Here is a 17,141-nt window from a genome sequence, read left to right on the forward strand (position 1 = left end):
GAGGGTATGCAGGCACACAAAGGTGTACACAGTCTTTCTTTTGAAACTCGGTAGAAAAGTTTTTTTGCGAAAGAAACTTTTTTCCATAACCCAATTCCATACATTTTTCTTAAAGCTTGTTGTTTATCGAACAGCGGATCTAGGCAAACATTCAAAGCAAGTCATTTTAAACTCAAACTAGCAACAGAACAAAACTCCTTACGAAGCGGATACAAGGCCGACAATCTTTGAGCAGCCACAAGGCCAACAATCTTTGAGCAAGCGTAAAGTAATTCAATATGGAAGCAATCCAAGAAATTTTCATGGCTTGGGTTTGGGATCTCACAAACCTTAAGCAGGCTTTTAAGCAAATTTATACTCCCTCCATAACATAAATTAGATAGCATTAGGAAAATATTTCTGGAGCGAGCTATAGATCGATGATACTATGGCTCCTTTTCCAGTTATTGCTACCACGACTTGGTTCACCATCAATAAAAGAGCTTTCACTACGTTAGCTGTCTGTTCACAACCCCGGTCCCTTCAGTTGTTCCCCTTGCAACCAAAACATGCACCGAAAGCAAGCATGTGTCTGGTGTCACATATGTGGCTGGATACATTTTAAAGGCAGCGTCCTTAAATTATTCAAAGAGTATCACCGCGAATTTTACCACCCCCTCTGCACTTCTACGTACGAACCCACCGTACCAACACCCAATTGACTAAAGGAACCTTTAGAATACTACAATTCAACTGTAATGGAATGTCTTAGAAAGCTCCAGAAATCACAGCTTTCTTAGCCCAGAATCAAATCCATATTGCTCTCTTCCAGGAAACCAAGTTGAAAAAACATGGTCATATCCGCTCCATAGGTACTTTATACTCACTCATCCTTGAAGACAGAAACAAAGAGGGTGGTAACCTCCTCACAGCTATCCACGAATCTATACAGTACAAAGAACTTACTGTAAAAACTGACGGATGTGTATGTGTTTGCCAGTCCGTCTAAAATTCGTATCAATAACTTCTACATACCCCCCAGATCTAGTTGTACTCCCAGTTATACAGCATTCCGTACTTATCTCCTGGTTCCTAGTGATCTTCTGGTACTGAGGGACGCCAACACCCATTCTTTCCTCTAGAAACCTAACACCATGGTCAAGTACTCTTATGAAATTACAAATCCACTTTTGCACCAATACATGACGAAACCCAAACAAAAGTACCTTTTAATTCTGATGCAAAACATTCCTCACCTGACAATTCCTTTTACTTTTTGCATCCTGGACCCCAATCAATTCCCTAGGCTCCGACCACCTTGCCATACTTATTGAATTACATTCGATAATAACATACTCTTTTCATTGAAAAAGACATAACAAAATTCCTCAGGGCTGACCGGAGGCAATTTACCGACGAGATTGAGACGGTTTCATTTCGGGGATTCCGTCTTGAAATGCGGCCGGGAAAAAATTCTTCGGAGATCTGCTGCCCAGGCCAGCACGCCACCACATACCCGCCAGGCGTCACTGCCACTACACCTCACTCTTTCTCGGGGGTCAGCTTCTCTGGCTTTTCAAAGAGACCGCTGCCGCCACAACAATCAGCTCATGGAAACCACGCAGCACTCTCGTTCCACACCTTCCAAACTTTGCTGTATGAATCATACAGCAAAGACAAGAAAAATACATGGCGTAGGTAGGCACCCCATAACATTTGGCTGTGAAATACATAACCTCAATTACTGATATAGCAAAGCGTTTAGTAAGCAATTTACAAATGCTAGGAACCATGCCTCCGACAAAATATTCAGGATAACTTAACGCAAAATTTCCAAACTTTCTCTGTCTGATAGTCCAACTTTCTCCCCTCACTAAACTACACAAGCCAATGCGGATAGCAAACCCTCATGATCACTCAATTCGGAGAGCCTTTCTAATGTCAACTCAAACACCTCTAAACTCTTGCACTTGACTCATTTGTATAACCTTTCACTGTCTGATAATATATTCCCCCAAATGTGGAAACACTCCAAGGTTATCCCCCTGCCCATAAACATTTCACATCGTACAGCCTATTTCACTACTGTGCTCCTTTTCCTGAATTTTAGAGAGGCTCATCCATCCCCTCACAAAGCATCTCCCAAATGCCACACGCCAACACGGGTTCCGCCCATTTATCTTCCCCACAACCGCACTCTCCACCTTTGAAAATTTTTAATTAATGATGGCCTTACAATCTGCCCTCGCCACACTTGACTTTTCAAAGGTCTTTGCTATGGTGTGACATAGATCACTAGTGGAACTCATTTACGACACACCGCTGCCAAGAGTATAGTTTGCTGGCTGAGCAACTACTTATATGACCGACAAGCCAACACTATTTCTGATAACCAAGTATCACCGCACAGAATTGTTCACTGTGGTGTTACCCAGGGCTCCGTTTCATCACCGAATTTTTAAAAAAATTTTACGTCCATGACGCCCCTCCGCCCCCGAATATGTTGGCCTCAGCTCAGACGCTGATCATTTCCACCTCTTCGATAAGTCCTGACATTGAGGCAGCATCGTGCTCACTAAATGGTTAACTACAACGCTTTTAAATAACTTTTTCACCTCCCGTAAGCTAGCATTCCCGTCCTCCTAAGGATCAGTTACCTTGCTTTTTCATACAGCAAATATTTTAACAAAACTCCAACTGTATTCTTAAACAACGAGCATCTCTCTCTCTCTCAGAAAATCCGAAACATTTAGGGATTACTTTTGACCCGATTTCTGCTCACTGCAAGAGATCTGCTGATAAGACAAGTCGCAGGATAGGAGTCCTGAAGGCGTTAGCTTGTTCCTCTCGGGGTCAGTCTAGAAAACCCAGCTTTTATTCTACAAAGCCTTAGTTCGTCCTGTTTTAGATTATGACTCCGCGACCTAACCCTAACCGCTATTTCATCTACAGGTAACAGGTACAATCAAGCCCTCTGTATAACCACAGGCTCAACTTTTATGAGCTCCAAAGCCCACCTGCACAGTGAAGTCGACATCCTCATTATTCCAAACCATCGTTCTCTTTTAACGTTTTTAATCTCCACATGCCGTTCACATCACGCAAATCATTTTTATCACTCTTACACTATATCCCACGTCAAATTCGACAAACCATTTTAGTTGCTTTTAAATACGACACAGACTCCCTTTTAATCGACAAAACCCAGTCACTAAATCTTGACGACTCAGAAGTTTCCACTTTGTTTTTAATCACCATAAGTCCGTTCTTAAAAAAATTTAAACCTAGTAAACGAGTTCCTAGCAGAATCCCCTCCGCAAAATTCATTTCCATTCCTTTCCAAGCATCACCCCCTCTGAGCAGTCCCTTTCAAGAACCACCCGCTATAAGCTTGCTCAACTCAACCACCCCACACTAGTTGCCATATTTTTCACTGCACCATATATCCCTCCCCTTTTACCCCGGCAGATCTGTGGTTAAGGCTGGTAGAAGTAGCAAAGTTACTGAGCCTGGAGACAGATGAGCAGAACCCACCCAACATGGGCTAAAGAAAGAAAGAACGTTCACAACACGAATTACCTTATATTTTGGTAACTTCGGAGCATACTCAATTCAATTATAGGCAAAGCGGAGCTTTGCACCTCTTGCGGTATCACAGAAACATAACATTGCAAACTAGGGGAGCGAAATCACTACTAAGTCTATGAAAAATTTGAGACGTCGAAAAACTTATTTCTACAGAAAGTTACCACATTTGTTTAAAATGATGTTCTTTACGAGAAAAACAAGCCGAGAAACACAACCTCCAGCGTTAAACACAAGCTCCAGCGTCTTACAAATTTATCGAGCGCAATTAGAAGCCGGATTATTCGAACTGTGATCCTGGTTGTCCTGGGTATAGGCATACTCAAAAACCTGGTATACACAAAAAATGATTTACTCAATTCATCAACTTACTACCAGCTTTGTATTTCAGTATAAGTCACAACTTAAAACGTTTTGAAATCGTTTTCAAAGGCCCGGATAATATTTGTTAGTGAAATGTGTGTTTGAGTTATAAAAACATCGGGGTCCAAAGTTCCTCCACACATTAAGCCGTAGGAGTATTTATAAGTATCCAGTCGAAATGCTGTGAACTGTTACTGCATTTATAAATTATACTCCATTTCCATTTTAAATTGACAATGACAACATGTAATACGCCCATGACCCAAAACATTAACATAGCCAACAGATGTTTGGAAAAGTGTATGTAAAGAATACAAGCAAACCGAAAACAAATAATTTTGCACAATTTCAACTTTTGAAATTCGAGGAAAACAGACCAGGTTAAAGCTCTGATATTAAAAAAGATGTTTTTGATTGGCACTTTCTTATTAAAAATAACCCACTCAGACAGAATTGGATCAATGGGTAACTTTTTATTCCGCTGCAAATTCAGAAAGTTTTTCGTCACCTTTACACTTTCGTTGTTCGATAGTGGAGTTTGCCTTCCTTTTAACAAAGGAAATGGGCTGTACTGTAGAAAAAAATCAAAAGGGAAACCGCGAAAAATCAAACTTGAGCGGTAACAAAAAAAAACATTCCTAAACGAAAAAAGTCTCACAAGCTATGTAAGTGAACCTCACTTAGTTCTTTTACACTTAAAAGAGAGAGAAGCAGAGCAATAACAAACAACACAACAAAGTGTAACGACAGCTAGAAGAAGAAGGGACTGCTGTACTGAAGTGGATTAACTGTATTGAGTACTAGCAAGAGAGAAGAGACAAGACAACTAACGATAGAACTCGGTTACCCACTCGAGGTACTGTCTCGTATGTTCAGCAACACTCAGCCTCCTCATGCCTAAGCCACATGCTCACTTCAAAGTCAAACCTCTCAAATGATCTCATTGTGATCAAACCAAAAGGGCGTCAAATTTAACGTGGAAACAGATTAAAACCAGTTTACGAGGTCAAATTAACAGTCATGTCCAAAAAATTGCAGTAGTCAATGAAAACCATGAAAATAGATGTTAACAAATGGGTCAAATAACTTGGTCGAATATATGCTGTTCTAGAAGATTGATAGATAGATAGATACGAACCCCGTTCGTTAGCTTGACTAGTGTTGAACTGAGCAGAAGAGGAGGAGCTGCTCCCTTCCGCACCTCCCCCTCCCCCTCCCCCTCCAACCCTCCCTCCAGTTCCATGTATTCCTTGTCCCATCTGGAGTGGAGAGTTAGAAAGGACGGGTGCGTAGGATGGAGGGAATGCCCCCGGCACTATGGAGGGAATGCGTCTGCTCATGATCACATTGCTGCCCCCCATGCCTATGCCCATGGAGACTTGACCACCAGACACTATCGTGCGCGACTGAAACACAAAACTACGAGTCACCAAGAGTAACAAGGATAGCCGGTTATGTGCAAGTGGCACCGAATGTTCCGACCATAGTCTCAAAAAATACACAACTTTTTTTTCAAATTATTATTGCTTTTTGTTCGGCGTGGTGTGATAAAATGAGTTGACCAAAAAAACTGGAGATTAGGTATGTTTGACAGTCATAGTAAAATAAGCAAATTGAAAAACAATTTTTGTAGAAACTAACTTACTTAAAGAATTTAAAAAAAATCAATTTTTTTAAGTTATGCAGCTTTTGAATTTTTGAAAATTTCGATTCCAAAAAGGCGCTAAAATACTCAAAGTAAACTAACGTTACTCGAGTAAAACTAAGTTTTTACGTTTTAAATTAAGCTATTAAAAGCTTATAAGCAGTTAAAATAAGAGTGCTCGCTGGCTTTATTCAACAACTTAATTGCTTAATGCTTGAAATAACAACTTAATTGCTTAAAAGGTATCAAAACAGAGATTTGAAGGAGGGTCACTGGAAAAAACCATTTCATTACATCATGATAGAACGCTATACAATGTTAATTGCTTAATGCTTGAAATAACAACTTAATTGCTTAAAAGGTATCAAAACAGAGATTTGAAGGAGGGTCACTGGAAAAAACCATTTCATTACATCATGATAGAACGCTATACAATGTTAATTGCTTAATGCTTGAAATAACAACTTAATTGCTTAAAAGGTATCAAAACAGAGATTTGAAGGAGGGTCACTGGAAAAAACCATTTCATTACATCATGATAGAACGCTATACAATGTTAATTGCTTAATGCTTGAAATAACAACTTAATTGCTTAAAAGGTATCAAAACAGAGATTTGAAGGAGGGTCACTGGAAAAAACCATTTCATTACATCATGATAGAACGCTATACAATGTTAATTGCTTAATGCTTGAAATAACAACTTAATTGCTTAAAAGGTATCAAAACAGAGATTTGAAGGAGGGTCACTGGAAAAAACCATTTCATTACATCATGATAGAACGCTATACAATGTTAATTGCTTAATGCTTGAAATAACAACTTAATTGCTTAAAAGGTATCAAAACAGAGATTTGAAGGAGGGTCACTGGAAAAAACCATTTCATTACATCATGATAGAACGCTATACAATGTTAATTGCTTAATGCTTGAAATAACAACTTAATTGCTTAAAAGGTATCAAAACAGAGATTTGAAGGAGGGTCACTGGAAAAAACCATTTCATTACATCATGATAGAACGCTATACAATGTTAATTGCTTAATGCTTGAAATAACAACTTAATTGCTTAAAAGGTATCAAAACAGAGATTTGAAGGAGGGTCACTGGAAAAAACCATTTCATTACATCATGATAGAACGCTATACAATGTTAATTGCTTAATGCTTGAAATAACAACTTAATTGCTTAAAAGGTATCAAAACAGAGATTTGAAGGAGGGTCACTGGAAAAAACCATTTCATTACATCATGATAGAACGCTATACAATGTTAATTGCTTAATGCTTGAAATAACAACTTAATTGCTTAAAAGGTATCAAAACAGAGATTTGAAGGAGGGTCACTGGAAAAAACCATTTCATTACATCATGATAGAACGCTATACAATGTTAATTGCTTAATGCTTGAAATAACAACTTAATTGCTTAAAAGGTATCAAAACAGAGATTTGAAGGAGGGTCACTGGAAAAAACCATTTCATTACATCATGATAGAACGCTATACAATGTTAATTGCTTAATGCTTGAAATAACAACTTAATTGCTTAAAAGGTATCAAAACAGAGATTTGAAGGAGGGTCACTGGAAAAAACCATTTCATTACATCATGATAGAACGCTATACAATGTTAATTGCTTAATGCTTGAAATAACAACTTAATTGCTTAAAAGGTATCAAAACAGAGATTTGAAGGAGGGTCACTGGAAAAAACCATTTCATTACATCATGATAGAACGCTATACAATGTTAATTGCTTAATGCTTGAAATAACAACTTAATTGCTTAAAAGGTATCAAAACAGAGATTTGAAGGAGGGTCACTGGAAAAAACCATTTCATTACATCATGATAGAACGCTATACAATGTTAATTGCTTAATGCTTGAAATAACAACTTAATTGCTTAAAAGGTATCAAAACAGAGATTTGAAGGAGGGTCACTGGAAAAAACCATTTCATTACATCATGATAGAACGCTATACAATGTTAATTGCTTAATGCTTGAAATAACAACTTAATTGCTTAAAAGGTATCAAAACAGAGATTTGAAGGAGGGTCACTGGAAAAAACCATTTCATTACATCATGATAGAACGCTATACAATGTTAATTGCTTAATGCTTGAAATAACAACTTAATTGCTTAAAAGGTATCAAAACAGAGATTTGAAGGAGGGTCACTGGAAAAAACCATTTCATTACATCATGATAGAACGCTATACAATGTTAATTGCTTAATGCTTGAAATAACAACTTAATTGCTTAAAAGGTATCAAAACAGAGATTTGAAGGAGGGTCACTGGAAAAAACCATTTCATTACATCATGATAGAACGCTATACAATGTTAATTGCTTAATGCTTGAAATAACAACTTAATTGCTTAAAAGGTATCAAAACAGAGATTTGAAGGAGGGTCACTGGAAAAAACCATTTCATTACATCATGATAGAACGCTATACAATGTTAATTGCTTAATGCTTGAAATAACAACTTAATTGCTTAAAAGGTATCAAAACAGAGATTTGAAGGAGGGTCACTGGAAAAAACCATTTCATTACATCATGATAGAACGCTATACAATGTTAATTGCTTAATGCTTGAAATAACAACTTAATTGCTTAAAAGGTATCAAAACAGAGATTTGAAGGAGGGTCACTGGAAAAAACCATTTCATTACATCATGATAGAACGCTATACAATGTTAATTGCTTAATGCTTGAAATAACAACTTAATTGCTTAAAAGGTATCAAAACAGAGATTTGAAGGAGGGTCACTGGAAAAAACCATTTCATTACATCATGATAGAACGCTATACAATGTTAATTGCTTAATGCTTGAAATAACAACTTAATTGCTTAAAAGGTATCAAAACAGAGATTTGAAGGAGGGTCACTGGAAAAAACCATTTCATTACATCATGATAGAACGCTATACAATGTTAATTGCTTAATGCTTGAAATAACAACTTAATTGCTTAAAAGGTATCAAAACAGAGATTTGAAGGAGGGTCACTGGAAAAAACCATTTCATTACATCATGATAGAACGCTATACAATTTTTTTAAATTTAGAGCGCACGGATTTTTTTTTCGTTATAGACTTCAGCCTATTTACAAAAAAACTGTAGCTCCTTATTTGTGCTGCTCTAGTTGACAGAAAACATTGCAAATTCATTTATTAAACATTTTAAGAAACTTGTTTTGGACAACATTTATTTGGACTTTCAGCAGAATAAACAAGTGCAAACGATTAAAGCTACCCGCTAATGAATTATCCTTGTTTGATGTCAAAGACTTATTAAATTAGACGGGGCCTCAACATTATTCTAGTTTATTAATTTTACATCGGCTAAAACAATTCGCTGCCTGAGGTTGTGTCACGTCGCACGAACAAATGTGTAGCTCTAATCATTTGACTTCTGAATTCTATTGAAGCTAGCTTTCTAATCATTTGTCGAAACTGCAATAATAGCACACAGTAAGCACAGAATAATCCAACCATAGTTTTAAAAAATACGGATCATGCTAACTATCCCTCCCCCCTATGCAACCGCTATTGTAAGCTTCTGAGCAATTAAAACAAGACTACTCGCTCGCTTTCTTCGCTCGAAATAAGACGAAAAATCAAAAGTTGCGAACCGGTTTTTCTCGAATGAAACGTTTTTTTTTCGTGTTTCTAATCACGACTGTCAGGACTTTATCCTGATATTTCACTCAATCCAGTCAGATGATTATTTGTGGTACGTGATTTTGCGTGGAAAACGAAAAAAAAAAACGAAAACACCCGAATACCAAGTACAAAGTTCCTCCCCACTTTCAATGATCGGAACATTAAGCCCTCCTTTCAACAGACTTAAGAATATATCGCAAACAGCTCAGAATATAGCCATCGTTAATAGCTTTAATCTCATAGTGGCTACCGTTCGCCAGTTTGACTTTTGTCAGATCGAACACGATCTATAATGAGTAAACAATCCTGCTTTTGTCATCGCTCGTCCATTATTGGATTCTCATCAGCCAGTACAAGCATGCAAGCTACCTCCCTGCCTGCCTTGGAGGAGCGAGAGGGACTAGACTGACCTTGGTCCTGCTAGACCTGTTCACGCCTCCTACCCCTTCGTAATTCTCTGCCTTCTCCAGCAGCATGAAGTCGTCCACGTGCATGGAGGGAGGCCGACTGGTGTTCTGCTTCCGCATCCGGAACACATCGTCACTCCTACAATCACATCACATCAGATCAGATCAGATCAGATCAGATCAGATCAGATTGCGAATCATAACCACTCCTTCCCTCATTAGACACTTTTTTCTCTTTTTCTCTACAAACCTCTGTTCCTCCCACTTACCTGCATTCAATTCCAACTACACAAAACCAATGCATATTTAGAACGGAAATTCTTTTAAAAGATACATAGAAGACATTAAAAGTTCAAAAAAATAACTAGCTTTCCAAACATTAGGAGCTTTGGAATTGAGACAATTGATAATCAAAAATCATTCATTTGATTCGAATTTATTTACATCTCTATAAAAATTAAAGCAAGATTTGTTTTTGTTTGTTTATTTGTTATTGTTAGAACTAATAATGAATAGTAATAATAAAAATCAATGCCAAACAAACATAAAACAAAAATTGAATAATCGAAAAAAAATTATTTGATGTTGGAGCAACAAAGTATTTTTTGACATGATGATTCAATTGTTAGTTCCCATAAAAAATAAGATGAAAGACGCATGTTGATTTTCCCATAAATCAACACAGGGCGAGGCGAAGCTTCGCTATACAAACACTTGCGAGAAAACGACAAAAGCAGCTCTATAAAGTGCAATAAAAAGAGAAATAAACCTCGAGTTAGTAAAAATTCGGCATTGTCTGAGATTCGAACCAGCTAGATTTAGAGTATCACACACTAACCACTCAGCCATGGACGCTTAATTTGCATCAAACACAAGCCACAAGTAAAGCAGAAAACAGATTCTAACACAATAACCATTACTACAGTGAAATTTCCAAATAGTGAACACATTTAAATGAACACTTTTATATGCAAGTTAAGTAAAAAAAAAACTAAGGTTCGTAACACTACACTTAGCTGATCGCAAGTGTAATCAAATCATTTCTACCTCAATTTTGATTTGAAATAGTCGCTTTCCAGCTATTGCGAGGTATTCATTCTGCTTCGCCTCAAAATCATCAGGATTGTTTCGAATCAGATAGGAAAGCGTTGTATTGCTTATCTCACAGTTTTATCTTACCTGTTGATTTCTTTTAGCATGTTAATGATTATTCTTAGCTGATGAGCTAAGAATAATCATTAACATGCTAAAAGAAATCAACAAGTAAGATAAAACTGTGAGATAAGCAATACAACGCTTTCCCATCTGATTCGAAACAAAATCAGAAGAGCGGAAACAAAATCAGAAGAGCGATGAAACGTTCAGCTTTGCTAGGCTCAATCATTTATTGCTGATCAAGAGCTACACAACGCCACGACTGATGATACGGAATTTGATCAACTTTTTGATCGACCTCAAACAATCCTAGAGCGCTGCAAAATAAGCTATCAAAAATAACACAAAGACGAAGAAAAATGAACGCATAAGAGTAATGAACGCATAAAAAAATCACTGACTTTCTTGAAAAAATCTCATGATTCGTATTTCAAAGAAAAAAATGCCATTTAAGCTCTTTGCATTTCTAGAACAATTTATGATTGGCGCTTTTCTGATAATATGACCCCCAACTAGAGAAACCTGGATCAAGAGGTAAAGTTTTTATTCCGCTAGAAATCTAAAAATTGATTTCCACTTTCGAAACTGCAAATCGTTCCCGTTTTTTCGCGCCATTTCCACGTTCGTATTTGGAGAGTGCTACTTCAGCAGACGAATTTCAATTGAACTCAAAAAGTGTATTTCAACCTAAGTGTATTCAAAAATGCACCAGTGCGTATGAATGCACATCTGTAGTTAGTAGAGACTTTAAGACTTTTCCTGGAAATTAAAAAAAATTTTCGGTGTGCCGTTGCTTTTTTCGGTATGCCGTTGCACCTACTTTTTCGGGCACACATGTTTTAAGGGGGGTTAAAATTGGTAATTTTCCAGCCACTTTATGGAAACGGGAATGGAATTAAGTTTTTGTTGGTGCATTTTTTCCCTTCTAAAATTTGAGGGTATTGGCTTGATTACATGTAAAATGACGTTATATACCTATTATATGCAACCAAACTATATGGTATATAGGAGAGCACAAGATTTTGGCAGCGTAGCTTAACTGTTGGCGGCAGTGAACGATTTCCTTCAAAAATGCATGTTTTATTGCTGAATCTCGAAGAAAGGAAAATTCGTCAAGTGCAAAAATTTAGGCAAAAACTAATGATCAATTTGAACGAAATAAGAATGAAAAATTACTTGAAGCCAAATGAAGGTAAAAGACAAAGAAAAATAACGAAACACAAAAAATTCTAAAATAATGAAAATTGCTTGAAAGTTTCGACATTTCCATTTTCTGTGTCTACATGAGACTGAAAAAACGTCTGAAAGCTATGACAAAAGCTTTGATTTTATAGAAAAGTTTGAAAGAGCTGAAAAGTTGAAATGGCTAAGGATCTTGAAAAGCGAGAACACTGATGAAAGCCAAATATGCCCATTAATTTTGCTACAGTCATTTCTAAGACTTGCATATACCAATTTGTATAGTAAAAAGGAAACAATTTTCGAGGCTTCTAAAAAACGTTTAGTACGTCTTATTAACTTATCTGTGCAAACTGATTTTTTGAAAAAATTCATCAAAGCGGACCTAAAAACAGGGGGAAAACAAACGGTTATTTATGTGTGATTTTATACGACAAAACAGAACGACTATCGAAGAAAGCAGCTGAAAAATATTTGCGACTTTTAAGGGAGCAGTTAATCAAATTAGAGCAAATTTAATTGGGAAAGCCAGAAGACAAACTAAGACAAGTTATGGATACAAACTCAAAACTTGATATGAATTTGAGGTTATACATTGAGCATCCAAATATTTTGTTTTTTTTCCATCAAAAAATTATGCAATTAAACAACTGTGTAATTTGCTACTACAATCTGCTCAGTATCTTCTAGCTGACGTCAAATTAGTTTTAGCTAGAGCTTTCAAAAGTTTGGAGCGCTATCATTGATTAACCCTTTTCTCAACATGTGTCCCTGAACACGCTATTGCCTTTCAAATTACGGTGGCTTTTTGACCCAAACTTATGATTTTCATCTACAACTAATTGTGTTAGTAAGAGTTCGACCCTAACCCTATCTCTAACCACAAACGCCTACCCTAAGTATGTATAAATCCTTTTTTCAATCAGGTAAGGTAAAAAGAACATTATAGATTTCTTTGAGTCGAATAAAATAATTTTTGATGCGCCTGTGATGGAAGACTAACATACTAAGCAAGGCAGAGCTAAATACCGTTAGTTTTATTTATATTGACATTGAGAAAGATCTTGATACCTCAAAATAATGAATAAAATTAAAGAATGCATCAAAACACCAAAAACTATGGATTTTCATGCACTGGATTCAAAAAGCGAAACTATAAGAAGCATCAACACAATTTCGATAGGAACAACAACGACAGATACACCACAAAGACAGTTGGAAAAGAGCAATGCACGCAAGGACACAGAAAAAAAATATTTGAAAGGTTTTTCAAAAATAAATCAAGAAAAAATGCCCTTAAAGCTCTGTCACATTCACAAACTATTTATGATTGGTTTTTATGATAAAATTAACCCAATTTGAGACACAGAAGCGAAGCTTCGCTTCGCAAACACTGGCGAGAACAGAACAAAAAGCAGTTGTATTAAGTGCAAAAAGAAAATTTAGAAATAAGCCTCGAATTATTCAAAATCCGGCTACGTCTGATATCCCATCCTGCAACCTATAGATCCAACAACCAATACACTTTTATTTGCGAGTTAGGTTAGAAAAAAAGAAGGTTTGTAATAAAACAATGCGCTGATCGCTAGTGTAAAAAGTGGATTAATAAGGAAGATTTTTATTTCGCTGAGAAAACTGATAGTTAAACTCCATTTTGAAAATTAGAAGTTGTCAACGTTTTTCATGACCTTTACACTTTCGCTATTCGATAGTGGAGTTTGCCTTTTTTTTAACAAAAGCTATAAAGTGAACTTAAAAAGACCAAAAGTCAAGCCGCAAAAATCAAAATTGAGCGCGAACAAATTTTAAGATTTCATGACAAAAGTAAAATAACAAGACCATATAAGAGTAAACACTACATTCATCACTTAACAAAGCAACTCGAGCAATCAGTCAATGAAAAAGGGTCACAAAAATAATCAGTTTTTAAGCATGTTAATGCAAACTTTTTAGAGTATTTTAAAACAAATTTGAAAACTTAAACCACTCGTCAAACTACTTTGAAGCAAACTGCTCAAGCAATGAAAAACTTCATATCTTGTTGATAGCTTCTCTTTTTTTTGCCAAGTGCAACTTCGCCTCTTTGTGTGATTTAAAGCCGCCAAACTTTTTGTGAAGGTATTTATTTAGGCTATAGAACTAGACAGCCTTACAACTTTGGAGCAATTGTTGAACCGATCAAAGTTTTATTATCAGTAACAACAAAACATTTTAAAACTTTTGTTCCATCGCTTGCGCGGAAAAAGTAGTTTCACAGTTTCATTGTTTGATAGCTGCGTGGCAATTGGCATGATAAGATTCGCAAAAAATTAAGTTCTCATCGAGCCAGACTCAGAATATTCTTTCGAGCTTAGCTTTTGTTTGTTATCATTAGTCTCTGCGAGCAAAAAAAAATATTACGGGTTGTGATCTGGTACCACCGGTATCACTTCCTGATACCCAATTTCAAAAACTACTAACCCCCTTCTAACAATCCTTGGCGTCGAGATGCTCTCAGATACGCTTCACGCAACAAAATTCTACAGCGCAAAATAAGCTGGAAGCAATATTCCAGATAATCCGCGTACTAACAGTGTCCACCAGAGGAATAAAAGCAACGGGTAAAAAAAACTATACGGCAGTTATGGCTGTCAAGGAGGAGTTCACGCTTTCGAAACTTGGAAAATCCCCAACGCAACAGTCTTGACTAGAAGCCAAACTCAACTATGCAGCCAGTTAGATCCCTCTTCCCACATATAAGGAACATATACAAGCGAGGAAAGCTCCTGGCGAAATGTCAGCGTTTTAAAACCACACACATTGGCATCCTGGCTGAAGCAGAAAGAAATCAGAGGCTGAAATCGAGATGGGATCATGTCCTCAGGACAGACTGGCCGCAAATGACGCCATAAAGTGTCTAATTGTGCCCATAATGGAAGGCAGAAAGACAATAATGCTTTAAGTCAAAACTAACTTCAAAGAAGGTGCACGTAGAACTTGACGAGAACCCAAACTCACCCCCATGATCGCCACCTAGAGACCGCGCACATATTTGCACACACATATACAGTGGAGACAGGTTTTGGCGCTACATTAATTTTAGCTTGCATACACACTTGAACCGATAGAAATAGTACCAACCTCTTAGGGCCGAAGTCGACGCCTTTTTCCTTGGCCAAATAGTTGGGTCTCCTCACAAGCTTCTTGCTCTTGAATCCCCTGGCGATGAGGGGGTCATACCTCCTCCTGTGCTTGTACTTCTTCCTCAACTTAGCCCCCTCTATCTCCTTCTCTCTCCTGTACTCGGCCACTGGGTCGAAGTCACGTAAGGCATCTTTGCACATCTCAGTCAGCCCAATCGGAACCTTAAACATTGTCAACCTCAAGGCTAGTGTTCCCAATTGCAGAACAATGTATTCAGATATAGCCAAATATGTTCAAAAATTGACCCTTAAAGTAGTTGTAGCTATTCCCATCTGATTAGCTGCTCGAAAACAAAGCCAAGAGACAAAGAAACCGAAAAAAACTATTTGAACAATTTTCAACATTTGAATTTCGACCAAAAAACACATCTCTGAATCTACAATCCTCTCTTATTATTGACACGTAATACTCATAAAATAATCTAAGAGGAAACCTGGGTCAATATGTCTTGTTTCCTTCCAGTAGGAATTCTGAAGATTAAAAGCCAAATTTTGAAACAAGCTAATTCACGTTAACAAACGAATTTAAACAAACGAATTTAAATTGAACTTCAAAAGATAACGAAAAACAAACCACAGAAAAATCTAACATGAGTGTATTCGAATTTTTTCTTAAAATAAACACGACCTACATAAAGCAATGAACGAAAGGAAACAGGAAAAAAAGGAAACAGAAAAAAAAACAACTATTTTTGAAAAAAAAACGAAGTTTTAATTTTCGCGGTCAAACCACCTGTCCTTAAAAATCTTGGAAATTCAATGACATAGTCAACTGACAGTTGGAGAAGAGTAATGAACACAAGGAAACTAAAAAAAAAACGACTTTTGCAACTTTTGAATCTCGAGTAAACAATTAGATGGCCTTAAAGCTCTTTGAATTTGTAAAACAATTTACGATGGACACTTTTTAATAAAATTAACCTAACTTAAAAAAATGGATCAAACGGTAAAACTTTTATTTCGCTGAGAAATCTGATAATTAATTTCCATTTTCAAAATTAGAAGTCGCTCACGTTTTTCGTGACATTAACAATTTTGCTGTTAGGTAGTGGAGTTTGCCTTCCTTTCAACAGTAGAAATGCACTGAACTTAAAGAGATTTTTTCAGACCTTTACAACTTTGCTGTTAGATAGTCGAGTTTGCCTTCCTTTTAACAGTAGAAATGCACTGAACTTAAAAAGAAATCACAAGTTACACCGCGAAAAATCGAAATTGAGCGTGAAGAAACTTTAAGACTTTTTCCTGAAACAAAAAAAAATCAGCCAGAACTATGTAAGAGTCTTCACTACGTTCATTACTCTTTAAAAATGATTGACACTTTTTTGATAGAACTAACAATTTGAAAAAAAAAATGGATCAAAAGGTAGTTTCTATTTTGACAGGAAATCTGAAAATAACAATCCACTTTCGAAATTAGAAGTCGATCAAGTTGTTCGTTACGTTCCATTTTTTGCTATTGGATAGAGGCGTTTGCATTCTTTTCAGCTGAAATGAACTGAACTGAACTGAGATGAAATGAACTGAACTTACAGAAAATAAAAATCAAACCACAAAAAAAATCAAATTTGAGCGTGAGCAACTTTTCCTGAAAAAAAAATCACCATGACCTATTAAAGAGTTTTCACGTTCATCAACTCTTTATAAACTTCGTAGATTTCCAATAATACACTAAATTTCCAATCAAATGTTTAATATGCCCAAAATTCACTTTCAAAAAGATAGAATACACTGTTAATAGGAATCATTTAAAAAGCGATCACAGCAAATGTTCACAACAATTGGTAATGGAAATTAGAAATATTTTAGTTATGATGAATAGAAACTAGAGACTCTTTCTCTAAATTCTTACTGTCTATACAAAAAATACTATGAAATTATTTAGAAAAAAACTGAACATCAAATACTCCTAGTTTTGATTGAATAGTAACATTGAAGGGTTTCCAAGAAAAACTATCATTTATAGGAGCCTTCAGTTACACT

General features: G+C 36.3%; 1 protein-coding gene across 1 annotated transcript in view; it reads right to left on the reverse strand.

Annotated features, from left to right (window-relative positions):
- Window positions 1–17,141, reverse strand: part of LOC134843729 (protein virilizer homolog) — a 550,828-nt gene that overhangs the window by 10,671 nt on the left and 523,016 nt on the right. The window contains exons 22-24 of the mRNA XM_063859975.1: window positions 15,100–15,323; window positions 9,649–9,784; window positions 5,066–5,333 (exon numbers count right to left, since the gene is read on the reverse strand). Of these exons, the coding sequence (XP_063716045.1) occupies window positions 5,066–5,333; window positions 9,649–9,784; window positions 15,100–15,323 (628 nt within the window). The remainder of the gene's footprint in view (window positions 1–5,065; window positions 5,334–9,648; window positions 9,785–15,099; window positions 15,324–17,141) is intronic.

This window comes from Symsagittifera roscoffensis, chromosome 4 (assembly GCF_963678635.1).
Source record: "Symsagittifera roscoffensis chromosome 4, txSymRosc1.1, whole genome shotgun sequence".
In the NCBI taxonomy this organism is placed as follows: domain Eukaryota; kingdom Metazoa; phylum Xenacoelomorpha; order Acoela; family Convolutidae; genus Symsagittifera; species Symsagittifera roscoffensis.